The 18,408-nt window shown below is 33.7% G+C and overlaps 1 protein-coding gene across 1 annotated transcript; it reads left to right on the forward strand.

The window, feature by feature from the left end:
* The first annotated feature begins 341 nt into the window (after positions 1 to 341).
* On the forward strand, positions 342 to 9,950 carry LOC148618073 (tetraspanin-18-like). Its single transcript, XM_088585933.1, has 8 exons — positions 342 to 500; positions 2,494 to 2,614; positions 2,899 to 3,092; positions 3,784 to 3,858; positions 5,047 to 5,154; positions 5,847 to 6,038; positions 6,964 to 7,047; positions 8,652 to 9,950. Exons 1-8 carry the CDS (start codon positions 438 to 440, stop codon positions 8,724 to 8,726), a joined length of 912 nt encoding a protein of 303 aa, XP_088442059.1. The 5' UTR covers positions 342 to 437; the 3' UTR covers positions 8,727 to 9,950.
* Positions 9,951 to 18,408: the final 8,458 nt, after the last annotated feature.

The following is an 18,408-nucleotide window of genomic DNA, read 5'->3' on the forward strand; positions in this document are numbered from 1 at the left end:
ACCCCCCTGGAATCAAATGTTTCCCCTAAGTTCGATTCAAGAACCACATTGCCGGCATGCAATCATTAAACAAACTAATTTATCGACATTGTGGTCGGTAGAAAAATAGTCAAATCGAATACATTGTATATACATCTACATATATTTGAATTTTATTTTCTGAACAAAGATTATTATCACTCTTCTTGGTAAGATATAACTTACAAAAAGTAACAAAGATCCGTTATCTTATTGAACTACTCAAATTCTCCAGTAACCAGTATATTTGTCTTTACCCAAAGCCTTGTATTATCACCATTAATCAATATTATCATTCCCTATATTGTACATTGTATCTATAAAATCTATAATTTTGAACATTTTTAGCACCAAGACAATTATCTGTGTTTACTGATAAATTTAAACAAAGGAAGTTATAAATTTTTTTCATATTCTGCATGATGGATTGCATTTCAAAATGTGGGAGAATACTTATTGTTATTCTGAATCTTATCTTTTTGGTAAGCTTACTTCACATTATGTCTTGTGAAATCAACAAGTACTGCTTCGACTAAGCGATTTGGTTAACGCACGTATACGGATTTTCACTAGACGTAGTAAACTTCGGGCAACTTTTCAAGAAACGTTTCTGAAATACGCTTAAATCCTCCAAAACATTTTCCTTCAAAATTTGAAAATTATGATGAAAGGAAAGGCACACCGCGCGCCTTTTTTCCAACCTATTCGTGACGGGTGTAAATATTCTTCGGCCAAACATGTTTAACTGATTCATCTAATACTGCCGCTTAGGATCGTCTGATAGATATTAATGTTGAATGTCCCCTAAGGGACCATGATTTGAATAATAAAATTTGAATTGAATTTGAAAGTATCTGAAATTTTTCGTAAAAACTACATGTAAAAAACTTGAGTGTTTCTTCAACCCGGAATGTCTTCAGGTTGTACAGAATATAAGCAGTGTGTTTTCTTCCACTATAATCAGATACGCATCACGACTAGTATTATATTAGTCGGGATGCATATTTGATAACAGGAGCATGCTTCTGTGTTTTAAATCGAGCTTGAGGTATAGCTACACGTAATAAAACTATTTCTGGCGGTAACAACTTATACTTTAAAAGAATACGCTCAATTTGAAGGAAATTGACTTTTTGCTGGCTGCAGTTTGAAGGGGAGGCAGTGCTACTGTGAATGTGTTTTATCTTCATACATGTACAATGTTTATATAGCACTCTCAAAATATCATTCTTCAGAAATACGGAAAGATACTTGCATATGTAAAAACGAAATCTTAATCCATGTCTTTTTAAAAACAAATATGAAATAGCCTTATTTTGAAGAAAACCAAAAGGCCTGGCACATCAAAATATGACCTACATCAACACCATTTGCAGAATGAGTGAATGCCCCCTAAATATGTTTTGAAATGTTACATAGACAGAATGCGTATTTGGGATACACCCATCCATACGCATATGGTCCGATCATATGATTATGCGCATATCGCATTCATGGTTAATTTTTTTTTCAATGGAATTTACATCTATTCTTGAAGACTAAATGTAACACATCCATGGGATTTATTTTCAACAAAATCACTTCAACTCATGAAGAACCACAGCGAGTCTATATGCTTACATGTATTTCAATAAATACTCGTATGGGCAATACGTCCGGACTTAAAGAGCATTACGTTTGTATCTGAATACGCTTATTGTCTGGAATGTTTGCAACTATATCATCGATATTAACATGATGATGAAAGCAAAGGAAAAGGGCCGATATAGGGTCTTGCTGGCCAAAAATTCGATTGAAAATTAATCATAAAGTGTTGAATAATTTCATTGTGAATTTGGAGACTTGAATCATCACAAATAAGAAAAATAAAGACTTCTGATATTTCTTACATTGAAAGGACAGAATAAAATATTGACTGAAGTTTACCAATATTGAGATATCCTGTCAAATTATGTACTTTTTGGACACTTTCTTGTCATATTTTTGACATGGAAACGATGTCCACATCCAGAGAAACAACTTCTATTTATAATTACATAATTACATAGTTAATCATATGTGAAAATGTACAGTTGTTTCTTGGGTGTGAACCTAGTTTTCTGGGTGTAAATATGTCCACCCCCCCCAAAAAAAAAAAAAAAAAACAACAACAACAACAACAACAACAACAAAATGTACAATTCTCAGCTGTGTTTGCTAAATGACGGTAAATTATGGCACCAATATGACGTCATTATAATGAACTAATGCCAAACATTATATTTTTTCCTTATATTTATTTATTTTACTACCTTATGAAAAACTTAATATTATTACAACAACGTTGATATTTTAGACAATATTCGTAGCTTAATGTCCCTACACCTATGGCAATATACATGTAGTTAGACGTTCAAAGACTATAGGAAAGTATTCTAAGTATATATGGTTTCAGTGAGTTCGGTTTACATTTTGTGGGATTCTTTTTTATTGTAGTTGATTGGACTGGTGATATTTGGACTTGGTATGGTTCTGAAATTTGGATTCGACAAAGTGAAGCCATATCTGGATGACGGCCTTGATGCAGTTAAAGATGGACTAGCTTCACTATCCCAGAGTAGGTATCGTGATGTCAGTAGTGACATTACCGGTAAAATAATGGTAAACACTACAAAATATAGATACATGTACATGTGTCTAATTTTGTCCAACCATATTATATAATATAGTAATCTTATATTAATTAAAAATATTTTGAATTATGCTACCATGTTCCCTGAATTCTTTAATAAAGGGTAGTTAAATTTGACGCAGATGCAGTTTTTTTCTCTCTTCAGATCTTTCGCTCGCGTTTAGATTTAATTAACCATAAACATTGTATGCACTAACACTATGTTATAGAGTCTGGATCATTAGGAGGCGCTGGACTGGCACAAACTTTTGATGCTTCGAAAGTTGACGAACTTATGGAAATTATAGAAAAGATACTTTCAGGAATGGCGGTTGCTTTGATAGTCTTTGGGTCGGTTATCCTAATCCTAGTTATTTTGGGGATGTGTGGTGCCTGCTACAAGATCAAGATATTTCTCTATATTGTATGTAACAAGTATTTAATGTACAACACGCGATGATACAGTGTATATGCTTATGATGTTTTTGTTTTTTGTTTTCTATACACATATAGAAACAATTATTTCAAATGATTTTCACACGAATTTTATGTGATTTTCACACGAACTGAGCTAATTAAATTTACATGAAATTTGGATGAATCGAGCCTTCACGTGAGCTTCGTGTGATTTAACACATCGCATCAAAGCCAAAGAACTTGAGATAAAGGACCCTACAAACCCTATAAGTCAGCCATTAATTATATCTTGACATTCACTTAGAGATTGATAGAAATAGAAATTTCACGACTAAATTACATGTACTAGTATACAACAAACGCACAGGCTTATCATAACATCCCTTCAGCACATGTTTTGTTTTCCTACCATGCCAGGACTTGTCTTATTCACATGGACTTGTTGTACCGTGCTAGACTTCTTACAATGAGACTTTTGGAACAACAGAAGATTGAATTTACCACTACAGAAGTTTTATGGTCGTTATCATGAACGCATAGAACGTTATGATGTATTTACCTGCACCAAATGAGCTGACATTTTTCATCCCAATGGGGTTGTTGTCTCATTGACATACTCACTTTTTCAATTCTCTTGATATTACATGATAATAATATGAAATGATTATTTTTACCATACTTATTCCCTTCTTTTTCAGTACAGCTTCATCATATTCCTGCTGATGATGTTATTGATCGTCATAACTGGGCTGTATCTGAACAAAAGAGACATTGTAAGTTTATGTGGAAAACGATTCGAAAGTTTGCAGTGAATTACAAGTCGAAAAAACTGTTCATTTGATTCGAACATATTTTAATTGGTAAGAGCGATTCATTAATTCATTTTAAATCTAACTACAGTTTTATCCAGTACATGTATTTCTAAACAGAAAGTCCCAGTTCTGACTACGTTTTGGATACTAATAGAGTGAACATACTATTGTATACTTAATGTAAGTTCGAAATTCACTCTAAACGCTGCATTCAGCCCTCTTAGAAAATACAAGAATCTTTCAAAGTCGGGAAAAATCCGATTGTCAATGATTGTAGTAAGAGAGGAAACGAACGTCTGCCGCTGTGTGGAGCATGGATGTAAGTATGTAGCGAGTCGTATCGGTTCAGTTCCGTAGCTCTTGTTTTCATTGGTCAATTTTTAGTAGCAATCTTTGTAAAATCATGCAAATTTTGAAATATATGATACACCCCAAAAACGCTACACATTTTTTATTTTTGTTATTGAGTTGATTAGTAGGTTTGTATAATGAAATGTTTAATTATTCATTCCAATCTGTCTGCTCTTAGGAGATAATTCACATTGAAAATCCACAAGTTTCTGTTGTATTTTTGTGTAGTTTACAGAGTTATCTCCCTTAATTCTGAATTCTACAGTACATTTTCTATAATTTTATCTCCCAAGAACAAGGGTTATATAAAAAGTCACATGTTAATTTCTGTATAGTTTACTATAACATTTAAAACAAAATATCAAAAATAAAATTATGTAGGCTTTCAGTCATGAATCATATTTTGCATGATTCTTTTCTAGAGAGCTGCTTAATCGACAGGAAGCATCGGAGTGATATATACGGAGGGTCATACAAAGAAAAATATAGATTCTAGTATTGTGTATCTTCGTATATCCTTATCAGGGCTCCCTAGAAATACAATGTATGTCATCATATAACACAAGAGGCAATAAAAAGTGTATGCGTAGAACATTGTCAATTCGTTATACATCATCTATATGTTTATTTTTGGCTTGTAGGATTTACATTTCTCATAAAATGGAACAAATTGAGAACCAAGCCATGTGTCATATCATTTATCATACGAGGACTGTTAACCTCTGAGTGAATCTCTTTGGGGAATTATAGATAAGAATTAAAGTTAATGGATAAATATAAAATTTGCATACCTTATAGATCGATGATAAAGTGAAGCCAATCTTGAAGAAGTCGCTACATGACACATATGGAGGGTTGAGGGGTGTCGATTTTATCAGCTTGACTTGGAACTTTGCGATGCACGAGGTGAGATTTATATGACAAACCCCCACGTTAATAGGGGAGGATTATCCTAAACAAACAGACCGTCATCGTTCTGTTACCATCTTATAACTTTTGTTGTCAAGACCTTCCAAAGCTTACTTAAAAGTGTGTTTACACTTGTTGAAGAACTTTTGGTGATCTCTGGAAGTATTTACTATTTAGAATTTACGTGGTTCGCTGGTACATTTGTTACTATTTAGAATTTACGTGGTTCGCCGGTACATTTGTTACTATTTAGAATTTACGTGGTTCGCTGGTACATTTGTTGCGTTTTTTCCATATTTGTATTTTCCCCACTGTGATCAGCTAAATAAATAAAGAGAGAAAGAAAACATAGAACAGACTTTGTCTTGAAAAACGGGACCACTCGAGTAACTTTTTATTACAAAAGAAAAATTACATAAATGCAGTACATGCAGTTTTGAGAAAAAAACAACTAATAGCACATAACCTCTGAATCTTGTAGAAAATAAGCTATAAGAATAACTGGCTCCACTTAAACACCGAGTATTGCATGACCAAAATAAACAATATGTCACAAGGATATTGAATATGTTTAATGGCAATAAAGATTTGATTTGATTTAATATAACCTAAAATTAGTTAGAAACACATCATATTACGTACGTGTGAATGAATGGAAGAATCTTTTGATAAGTGTTCTTTTCCTTAAGTTCTCTTGTTGTGGAGTAGACAACTACGAAGACTTCAAAAATGCTGCTCATTGGAGTACAAATCCACTTTCGAAATCTGGTATGACGTTAATGGCGCCTTTGGCTTGTTGTAAAAAGCTTCCAACTGGTCAAAACCTTGATGATTTCCAATGTGCTGTCCAACCAAAGGCTAATGTTTCCAATTATGAAGTAGTAAGTCGCGTATTAGTTTTCTATTTAGAGAAAATGTACAATATATTTCAATCTATTATTGGTGCTGATAATTGAGTTGTATATACTGATGTAACAATAGTATGCTCTTCGTGTCAATGGAGGAATAAATAAATAATCAATCAATACCAATATAATGTATAAAATGAAATAACCCCTCCCTGCTCACCCAGGAAATAACCCCTGCTCACCCAGGACTTAACATAGATAATGGGTGCATGAGGTATTTAAAAGTATTATTTTACTTTCCCTCTAGTATGTTCAGAAAGGTGTAAGGGCACATCGGCTTTAACTGCTTAAAGATTCAGTCGAAAAAAAATTAACAGTTTTTGTTTTAAAAGTGCAAATTTGCATACATTTGTAACCGACATGTGATGATCGGTGGTGACCAAACAACTTCATATGCCGAATATTTGAAATAAACTGGAAGTGTCAGTTGTTTCTTGAATACGCACGCCATTTTCTACATACATGTACTAGGAATCTCTAAAAAGAATAGCAGTCTTTCAAATTACTTTGGAGAAAATTAATGGTACTGTTCGCGATTAAAGTCAACTGCATTTACTGCTTCTATGAGGTTGTCCACATTTTACAGTAATTGTAATAAAAACACTTTTAATAATAATAATATTATCACTGTTGAATTAATTACAACTTTTTTTTTTCATTGGAAAAACAGCTCTGAAAATGATTAAATTTTCATTTGACCGATATCAAATACAAACCTTACGATTTTAGAAAACTCAAACAGGAATGATAAAATTGATGATTTAAGAATTACACCCTGTTTATAGATGTCTGTTTAAAGCGGTCTTCTGGAGGGGTTTCAATGAAAGTTTCTACAGCGAAGTATGAACTTTTCAGCTAACAAAGTATGTTTTTTTCATATTTTTACTTTGCTTTTTAGGGGTGTTACGATGTGCTTTGGTCGTACGTAGAGAAATATAACAAGTACGTCATGACGTCGGTCATTTTGTTGACACTTATCGAGGTACGTATAGAATAAAGTAAGACAAGTATATTTTAGTTCATATCTGTCGCATGTGAAGGCAAGACAGATGAAATTATATAGTTACACAAAATACATATATCTATACAATGTAGCAGTGTCACTATTCTCTTATAATTGTACAGGATCAGGATAAGAAACCTCTCTTTCATATGGATCGACTTAAATGTTCAATATCTTTTTTCGATGTATTTGCTTCTAATGCTGCTGATTAGAGTTTACTCCTTGAACCACGTGTACAGCACACCGAAAGTGTCAATATTTATCATGATTAGTATTTGTTTACAACTACATTGTACATGTATTTGAATCAATTTGATTCAAACTGTTGTACAAGTTCAATATATAGATCTAAAGAAAAAGTCCACGTGCATGGAGTATATAACAACGTGTATTGGGTCTATTTTTGTTTGTTTTTGTTTTTGTTTTATTTATTTATTTTTTTTTTGTAAAATTCTTTCTCTTATGTTCGATACAAATACTTGTGTCTAATTTATGTTAATAAAGTAAATGAATGCATGCAACCTCAGTAATATTTTCAAATAAATAAAAACCATTGAAATGTCTGCTCATCAGAAAGTACATGATTGTACATGTACGTGTAATTAAACATACATTTTGTAGCTTACTGATCTTGATGAAAACATTTCTTTTAAGTTTATTTTTATCATTATGATTATTCTTCCTGCATTTATCACAAATTTTATTTTTTCTTCTTTACATGATTTTGAACATAAGCCATCATTAATAAGTAAGCTTCCTTTTCCAAATGTCTTTTAGAATAGGTATATAACATACTCTCCCCCTCCCAAATCATTCCAATATCCAATAAATATTTGGAATTAAACCATTGCTTGTGACGTCCACCTATTGTTAAAAAGGTGGATTCTTTTTTACCAATCAACGATGGACATATGGAGGACAAAACAAAAGATGAAATTTCCTATTCAGGATTTAAATACGTAAACATCTAAAATACTCCAAAAATACTTCATGTGTACGTTTTTAAAAGAAGTTATTGCAATTAACTTTTTTGAAAAAAGTAGTAATTCTGTGTCTTATAAACAGTTTAAAAGTTGTATGATCATGCAATAGACAAGGAACTTACATAAAACTTTAGAGGATTCTTGTACAAGTCTTCTTTTTTAATATGGCACTAACGATTTAAAATTAACTATCGGGCGGTGATTAAATTTTTGCTAATGGTTTCCCGCCATTTTACATGTGTACATTTTTTTCAGATTCATAAGAGACCCGATTATTTCTCTTCTCTGTGTGGGGAAAATAGAGATATTGAGATTTTTACATGTTTGCTATTAAACTAAAGCCTCGCATGTTAAAAAATTAAACTTTCTACCAAAACCCTTAAAAAGGTGACCGACTTGAATTATTTGATCATATAATTGGAACAAAATACTTTAAAATATTTCTCAACTAAAGATTAACATGAAAAATGTTCAGTTACCATTGAAATCGTATAAACATCGTAATACTATTCAAAAAAATAATCGACGACCGATAATTATCGATGTTCAGTTTAATCGATACCGACTTGTTTCCAATAATTGACTTCTATATTTTGACAGGCTTTGATTATATTTCTTGGATGTTGGATTGCATGCAATGACGGCAAGAGCAAAGTTTCTCCTTCCGGTGATTAGAAACACTGAAATAATAATTTGTGTGGAAAAGGACGTAGAAATCGCAGTTTTTTTATGTTCGTATGACCATTTCAGAAACACAACGGAGTTGTTTCATATAACAGTTTCGTTGCTTTAGTTACAAAACAAAAACTGTTTTCAAAGGTTCTGAATTGGCCACACTCATTGCTTACTTATAATCCTTTAACCATTCCTGTCAACTATTTGTTTGACTGATCGGCTACTGACCAATCAATAGGCGATAAACAAAACATCAATTATACAATTATGAATGATCACTGATTTTTTGGGGGGGTTGAAACTTTCAGTTACGTTATGTAAAATAATGGCATATTTTTTAATTTGAATATTCGTTCCTAGTCCCCCTTGAACATTGTATTTAATTATTTTAAATTGTACACTCTATTTCAAGAATATTGATAAAAGTATAAAGTAGTTTGTTTGAATGTAAGTTTATGTTGGTCTTTCGGTGATAATACAATGTAACTATTCGAAATGATAATAACACATAAATCGTTCATGAATTGATCAGTGGCCGATCGGTAAATGATCGTTGACCGATCATTTATAACCGCTGGCGGATTCTGTGAATAGTTTTTGTGGTAGCATGGTTAAAGGATTAACATAACACTAGTATATTATGCTCTTACTTATATATTTCTTCCCTAGAAAAGAATTTAAAAATTTGTATTAAGCCAGTTAACATTGATGTACATGTACAAAATTATAAATGCTTACAAGAAAACTAAATTCTTTCCAATCAAGGTCTTGCTAGTGCTTACTAATTTTGGTTTTAATTAGGTGTCAAGAAAAATAAACATGTGTTTGAATTTATTATTAGGGAAAACTAAGCCATGTGTACAGTATACTGTCTTCACGGTAAAAAGAAATATATTTTAAACGTGTTTGCAGTGTATATGGGTATGGGACCTGAATCATATGTACAGTGTACACAATTAGGGGAACCATAGTAGTGTGTACGGAGTACGTGGTTATGGGGAACCCGAGTTCGTGTGTACTGTATACACTGTAAGGGGAACCTGAGTCATGTGTACAGTGCACTGTGTTCGTGGTTATCATTTGTCTCTTGAGTTTTTTATTTGTTACTTTAAAATATCTTTAGCTTATCCTTTCTATGTTAATCAGAAATTGGTACGTTACATATTCATTTTTTGGCTTTTTTTTAAATAAAGAACTGAATCTGAATAAACAAATTTTAAGAAATTGTATTTCCTTATGACTGAATTCAAATGACGCTTGCAAAGAGAATTGGAACTGGTTTCTCACCATTTTCATTATTCTAAAAATTTTTTAGCTAAGAATTATTTTATTAAATCAGGAGAGGCGTGATATTATGAGGATGTTTCAGAAGGGGGTGTCTTGCCTGTTAAAATGTGAGTGAGCTCACTAAGTCACACTTCCGGTAGCAAAGTGCAAAACCTTCAAATTATAATATCTCGTTTTAAAACATTCATAATTTTAAAATTACAACTACATTAGTTGTTCAGCTTCATATAAAGTTTCATCAAATTCCATTGAATGGTTGCTGAAGAGTTGTGTTTAAAACAAACATGGGTAGACAGACGGGCATGTGTATAGCTACGCTAGCTCAAGCTTTGTTTGTGAGAGTATTAGAAATAAACAAAATCACCGAAACATACATGTAGGTCCCGTCAGCCAAACAGGGACGATTGAGCTAAATTACATCTGTTCTAGGGATCGGAATAAATAGGGATGAAGGAGCTGAATTACCTCTGTTCTAGGGATCGGAATAAACAGTTCTAAAGGCTAAAAACCACTAATTCCACTTCTCATAGGCTTCTATGCTAATTTCATAATATTCAATGGCTTCTCTAGACTTTACCTAACTTTAACCTGCAGAGGACTATATATCAGCATGATTCTGTATATGTCAGCTCACAATCCTCAGAATGGCATGTGGGGTTAGCAGACTTGCAGTGCAGTACTGGTCACCGGAAGTGAAGGGTCTATAAATAGCATGGGAAATCCCAGTGTTTTCACAAGATAGGGGTATATTTAAAAATCATTATGGAGATTAGGCTTCACATCACAAGAAGCAAAATGCACCTATAAAATGTACAGAAATGTTTTTCCTTTCAGAAACTGTTTAAATTTTTTAAATAAGATGAGAACTTTTTTCACAGCACTATGAGGAAGAGGGGTAATTTCTGCGTAGGACTATTTTTGCGTACGTTCCAAATGCTCATTGGTTGAATTGGTGGTCTGTAACCTAAACTGAGTGGGTGACATATTGTAAAGTTTGAAGTAAAAAAAAATAAGATCGAGGCATGATGAATCTTTGTACTAAGTTTCAAAGCAAGACACTTTTTATGAGTTAACACTTGAAGACTGGAGAGAGAACGGGAAGCGGTGCAGATGTTGTGGCGAACTAGATCTCAACAACGTGACAGTTAGACATGAATTGGCAGGCAGGTGTTTTCACCTTTAACAGGTTTTACTTTTGTCTTAGCCGTTGCACAGGACATCGTCACGTTATCCGTAGTCTTAGCCGTTAGACAGGACAGGACATCGTCACGTTATCCGTAGTCTTAGCCGTTAGACAGGACATCGTCACGTTATCCGTAGTCTTAGCCGTTGCACAGGACATCGTCACGTTATCCGTAGTCTTAGCCTTTGGATAGGACATCGTCACGTTATCCGTAGTCTTAGCCGTTAGACAGGACATCGTCACGTTATCCGTAGTCTTAGCCGTTGGACAGGACATCGTCACGTTATCCGTAGTCTTAGCCGTTAGACAGGACATCGTCACGTTATCTGTAGTATCCGCGGCACAGGACATCGTCACGTTATCTGTAGTCTTAGCCGCTGCACAGGACATCGTCACGTTATCTGTAGTCTTAGCCGCTGCACAGGACATCGTCACGTTATCTGTAGTATCCGCGGCACAGGACATCGTCACGTTATCTGTAGTCTTAGCCGCTGCACAGGACATCGTCACGTTATCTGTAGTCTTAGCCGTTAGACAGGACATCGTCACGTTATCTGTAGTCTTAGCCGTTGGACAGGGACTTCTTATTACTGGTCGGTTTGAGTATTGGATATAAAAAATAAGAAATGTAGTATGATTGCCAGTGAGATAGTCATCCACCAAATGGCAATTAAGCAACGAACAATTAAACTTGTACAGGTCACCATATAGGGCTGCGGACTCTAATGGACCTAGAGTGTATACGGCTGTAGTACATGTGAATGGAAAGATAAATCAATGTAGTTTTTGAATATCATTCTTTTCTAATTGAAAAGTGGTAAAGTTTTCTGCTATTGTACATTAATTAGAGAAGGAGTCAAAGATCAATGGACCCCAATACACTTTGATAAGTAATAAAGTGAAATCGTTCATTATAGGTATTGGGAAACAAGTAACATGTAAAGATCACATGTATATAATTTCAAAAATATAAAAAAATAACTTTTTCCGACAAAATTTGACTAATCACTGAACAAAAATGCCTGTAAAACTGGTTGCATTTTAGTGCATTTTCAATGATTAAGAGATAATGAGGTACCGTGGAATATTAAAATGTATACAATGTATCTAAATATTCTGTACTTAATAACAAATAAAATAAACACAACGTTATCTATTCGATCTGCAACACGGGCTTCTCAAAATGAGTTTGAAGTTTCACGCTCCAACTATTATTATTAATTGTACTCAAATACGAAATCGTTTCCTGACAATTTGTCTAGTTTCTGGGACGTTTTATGATCAGAGACAATGTAAAATATCGAGTCCACCTTACGTTTTGACGAAAAGACTTAAGGTTTTGAGATTTGGTTTTCTACATACAAAAATTATACATATATTTTTTGCGTTTGTCGTTATTTGCTTGGACTTCAAATAAAACGTTAAAGATTTAGCAATGAATTAGGGATTCTCAAACAAAAAAAAAGTGCGACTCGGGGGTTCATGGCAAGGCTGAATTTCGTTTGAATTTGACAATACATAAACTGTGAACTTTGAACTTTGCTTGGAAGCATGTGCATACATGTACATGCTTTCCAATGAAAAGGGGGTGCCAACCCCATGCATCCCCTCTGGATCCGCCGCTGCTCTGAACGATTAAACGAGTTGATAAAAAGAAAACAGATTCTTTGTAAACATTCCAACGCAAAAAGAAGAAAGAAGTTCAGACGCAATATAATTGTTTACCTCTTAAAAAGACTCAAGTTTTAGTAACCGTATGAATAGGACACACTGGTAACATAGTTGTTATAGAATATTATTTCGAAGGAAACATCATTGACCAGGGCAGGGCAGATCAACAATATTATAAAAAGAGAGGGGTTTGATCAAGACGTTTATAAACAAGGGAATACAATCCATTATTTGCTATTTACTGTCTATAAGTTGTTATAAACTTCCTTTTTTTACAGCGTAAACATACATGTACAGAGCAGTTGTAGTAAGAGGTTTGTGCATTGATTTGATTAGTATTATAAGAAAGTATTCATATTTTGACAAGGCAGAAAAGTTTTTTTGAACATTTACAATATCATAATTTTAATTTGTGTGCAGCCAATCACGTCTCTCTGCATCACGTAAAGGAAGAATAAGTGAGCCACTTTATGGTTCACTTCTCGAATTTTGATTTGTTATAATCTAATTACCAATAAAATTTAAACTGAATCTGGGATTTATCACAACAAATGTAAAAGCAGCTTCGCTACCCAAGGGTTACGGTCTTGCATCCTCCCTTCACGCAACAGGAGGGGCAGGACAGTAACCTTGCCTAGCGAAGAGTCTGTAAAAGCTAAGAATCGGAAATATGCAACTCATAACTTGAAAACTTTTGATCGGTCTGTATTATAGTAAAGGCCGATTTTAATTGAAATAATCCATTTACAAAAAATCTTTGCAATGTTTTTTTTTCACAGTCACATACTAGATAACTATTAAGCAATGGCGGAGTTTCCCTCCTTCATTTAAATCCGGAATGACATCATTTATATAAATTAAAGAAAAAATCTACGGGCGCATAAGAAAAAAACAGAGAAAAGGCGTTAAAATTAATGTCCCACCAATGAACCTAGTCCGAACCCCCAGTTTTTTGTATCAAGCCTGGGCTGCTCATTAATTCTTTTAATTCATATATCTTATTCTTATGACTATTTGTGTATTTTTTGTGCTTTGTCTTTACTATGGATATCCTGCTCATCGTTCCTATTTCCTCAAAACGAACATTGTTACGCGCTCAGTTATTGAATACATGTAACAGAAAAAAAATGTCAAAACTCTTATCTGCTTAAAAAGCACTTAAACATGATCATGTCAAAATATAAGTTACTTTGGATAATATTCATACTTTTCTGTTGTACCAGCAGTTCGGAAACAACAGATTGTCCGGGAATTGATATCGTATTTTACAATTTTAATATAATTAGTAGTTCAAACTCATTTTGCAAAGCTCATGTTGCAGTACGGAATAGAGAATGTTATGTTTATTTAATTATTTGTTATTCAGTTCAGAATATGTACATATACATTGTAATATTCTACGGTGTCTCGTTATCTCTTAATCATTGAAAATGCGCTAAAAAGCAACCATTTTAGAGGCAATTTTGTTCTATAATTAAATAGTCAACTTTTGTCGGAAAAAGTTATTTTTTACACTTGTTTCCTAATACCTACAACTGATGATTTCACTTGAATTATTTATCAAAGTGTATTGGGATCGATTGATCTTTGTCCCCTTTTCTAATTAATGCAGAATAGCAGGAATCTTTACCGTTTTTCATTTCGATATTCAATTAAAGTACTCATGTACTAAATCAATTTATATCGATCGTTTGAATTTTTATCCCTAAAATAACAGTAAAATTGCAAAAAATTGGGATAAAAGGAAGGTAAGGGAATCCAATTCAAACGTATCTTAATACAAGCTTAAAATTATTTAAAATGTTTAATATTGAACTATTTGTTTCATTTTTTTTAGTTACCTTTCTGATTACGAAACACACAAACAAAAATGCGTTATGCATCCTAGCAGTTCGCCAGTTTGGGTAATATTCGGGTTCGATATCGGTTTACATGGAACACCTACATAAATGAATACAAACTCTCGGACATAGTGCATAATTGAGCTACAAACTACTAGCTGGCCATTCCCAGTTTTTTTTTTTTTAAATTTTCAGGTCAAAATTTAATTTATCGACCACCAGGTCAAAACAGTCTGTTAAATCATTCAAACTTAATCCATGGTCATTGAAATAAATCATGTCCTTAGATACATGTTCTCTCAACCAGCTACATTTCTCAGTTGATAAGCTTTATAGCTCAAGTGTTATAAGTTATCCATAGACGTCTAACTTAATCCACGGTCATTGAAATAAATCATGTCCTTAGATACATGTTCTCTCAACCAGCTACATTTCTCAGTTGATAAGCTTTATAGATCAAGTGCTACAAGTTATTCCATAGACGTCTATGTGTCATATAAAAGCGCTTAGTTTCTGGGGACCTAGCTCCAGAGACACGTACATTAACGTAAACGATAATGTCTTTTAATGTAATTTCACCAATCGCGTCTGGTGCAGAAAACATTAAAGCCATGCACTTTTAACCCCTTGACCACCTACAGTTCTACCATGATAACATACAAATTGCTAGAATAGCCAAATAGAATAATTATTACAAAAAGTAATAACACCAGACCCAGAAATTCACGAGAAATGCGTTATCGAAATTCTATGCCATCGTCTATGCGTTTCATTTTTTTTTTGTCATCTGCAGGCTTCCGATGTCACAAGGCGGTAACCGTAATAAAAATACACGATACCGTGGGTGATACGTCAGAACGGTTTCGGGGGTTAAGCTATTTTTTTTTATGAAATTGGCCAAACGATGAGGGCAATTAATAGCCTGAAACCTGTTTCTTCATACAAGTGTCTTGATCGAGGAACCACTGCCCCTTTTTTCTGCCAAGGCCTGCATAAAATATCTGAAGACAGCTCTTCCAATTGGTACTCGGCATTTCTCTTTTACTTATATTTCAATATTATGATTGGTGACTATTTATAATCTCGCAAGGTTTTCATTTCTAGCTAAACATCAAATGGTTTATTATGCGTCTAAATGTAAATAGACAACTTGAATATATAGACACTTTATATACTCTCAAGAACAAGATACACACCTTCCCAAATGCACTCAACCATGAAAACGCATTCAATTATTCTGTACATCTGTATGCATTTTATCGTACTGAGAAACGAAATTAATACTTAGCAGAGGAACACTTCCTAAGGTGCCCATTTATGCAAGTTCAACACATGTCAAACTTCTGTCACATCATTTCCATCATTTTGCTGACAACACCTCTGTGTAAGTTTCATGGAATTTAAAAAAAAACTACATGTAGTAAATACATGTATAAGTACATCTTGTCTTAATGTACATTCGTATCTTACAAGTTGACAGATGGTGAGTGTATATAGTCAAAACCTATAACATCTTTGTAAACGTAAACACATGAAGTTAATAAATCTATTAAAATAACTACATTTAAACTAAGTAAAACATCAGTACAAAATATCTACATAAACAAAATATTCAATAATACAAAAAATAAATCATAATTTGGTAATCTGGGGACTACTTGTAGAAAATAAACTTATTTTAGAAATCAGTATCTGGGGGGAGCCCAGCAGATACATGAAAGATGTTAAAAATGAAAATACATGCGAGCTAAAAAATGAAAGAAAACAAAAGTACATTGTATCCGGGGGAAGCCTGGCAGATATTGTATAAATTTTGTCTAATCTTAGTACCTGGGGGAGCCCAGCAGGCACACCTACAACTACCTTATCTTAGTACCTGGGAGTGGGGAGGGCGACAGTCACGCCTACATCCTAAATCTTAGTGTCTGGTGGGGAAGCCCAGCAGACACGCCTAAAACCTTATCTTAGTACCGGGAGAGCCCGGCAGGCAAGCCCAGCAGGTTAATAACATAAAAGCATTTGTGCATTCTGAATTGGGGATTATAATTCCAGAAAAATGGAATTGAAAACGCCAAAATGAGTATAACAAGTGCCCCCAAGAAGATTGCTCCACTGTTAATATGAATTGTACATTTAAATGTAGGTGCTGTAACCCACTATAGTCAACAACAAACAACGAATGAAAATATTCATTTGATTCGTGCATGTATAAGTGTATCTATTGAAGTCCTGATGTACCTAGTATAACAGTTTGATGACCTTCAATTCCTGCAGCTACTGCAGTAGTAAGCTGCCCCGATACGAAAAGGAATGACCACTGTATTTGGAATCAACTATACCTAATGAAGATAATTCATGTCTAAAATGCCAATAAACTTGTTTCTACTCAATGGTGCTTCTTTACAGTCTATAAAAAGAGCTGATAAACTAATTGCACTTGTTTCTTCCTAGTACCTTTAATGAACTATTTCATACATTGTACAAGTTTGATACTTTCAGATTCAAAATATGAATATTTACACCCTGTCTGAAAGGATCAGTCTTCGACATTTTCCAATTCAAAACATAGTAAGACCTATTTATATCAAAAGTAATATCTTGCATTAAGATACAGTTATCATGATTCATTTACTGGTAACAGTAAAGTCCCCACAACGTAAAAGCCAAAAAAAGGCTAATTGACAAAGTGCTAGCATCATAGAGTCTAGAAAGGGGGACAAAACCCTTTTTTAAATAATTTACAAACCACTGTCAAAATAGATAGAGTTACTGGAAGTCTTATCTTTAAAGTTACATGTAAATCAGAACCTTGAACTCTTTTGATACCTCTCAATATACATTCTAACCTATCATATACATGAGTGGATCTTTTCTGCCTTTTGTTAAGTAAAAAACCCTAGTAACTCCAGATAGATAAATCTTAAAGCGGTTAATTTGAAATCTAAGGCTTGATAACAGTATGCAAGGAAGTTAATAACTCTTCGTCTATAGTAGCAGGTCTCCTGGTTGGTTAGCCATACCATACAAGGTCAAAATTGGCAGAAAAGTTCAAAACCAGTCTTATAAGCTGCTGCGGTATTTGCACTTATAGAAATGTTCCATAACCGTTCCTTCATACATGTATCATCAAATCTTTCCGCTGAATACAAGATGTTTGAAATTGATCTACCCAAGGTGCTATGCTGTCGAAACTTTGCAGTCTTTGTTTATAATCGCCACTCTAGACATGTCACAATCAAACACAGTTCTATGCCTAGCCCAAGTACACTGTACTACCCCCCAAGGCTATAGCCATAGCTATGGGATATAACTCAAATAAGGCCATAGAAGCTTCTTTGTTGTGCAAAATCTGTGAAGGAAACCTCCCTTGAAACCACATGGTACCAAAAATACCCCCAAAAAGCGCAGTCTGTAGCATCAGTGTATAAATGCAAATCAGATGCTGGAGTTAGATTATAATTTAGAAAGAAACGCCATTCCATCCAGATAGGAATTTCATCCAAATTTGTATATCCAATCCACATTCTTTCGTAAGATAAACGTGGTGATGCAGTTTTTTAGTTGTGAAAAGCTTAATTAGATATGAATAAATGAACGTCCAGGATAAATTACTCTGCATGCAAAATTGAGATGACCCAAAAAACTGAGTAATTGCTTCTTTGTACATGATTTTAATGTCAAAAATTTCTCTATGATTTCA

This window comes from Perna viridis, chromosome 5 (assembly GCF_037379345.1).
Source record: "Perna viridis isolate PV_CMFRI_1.1 ecotype Kerala chromosome 5, ASM3737934v1, whole genome shotgun sequence".
NCBI classification, from domain to species: Eukaryota; Metazoa; Mollusca; class Bivalvia; order Mytilida; family Mytilidae; genus Perna; species Perna viridis.

Excerpts from the sequence above, each read along its gene's own strand:
- LOC148618073 (XM_088585933.1), top strand. The coding sequence starts at position 438 with ATGATGGATTGCATTTCAAAATGTGGGAGAATACTTATTGTTATTCTG. Across the intron at positions 3,859-5,046 it reads ATCTGAACAAAAGAGACATT|ATCGATGATAAAGTGAAGCC; the intron begins GTAAGTTTATGT and ends CATACCTTATAG. Across the intron at positions 7,048-8,651 it reads TTTTGTTGACACTTATCGAG|GCTTTGATTATATTTCTTGG; the intron begins GTACGTATAGAA and ends ATATTTTGACAG.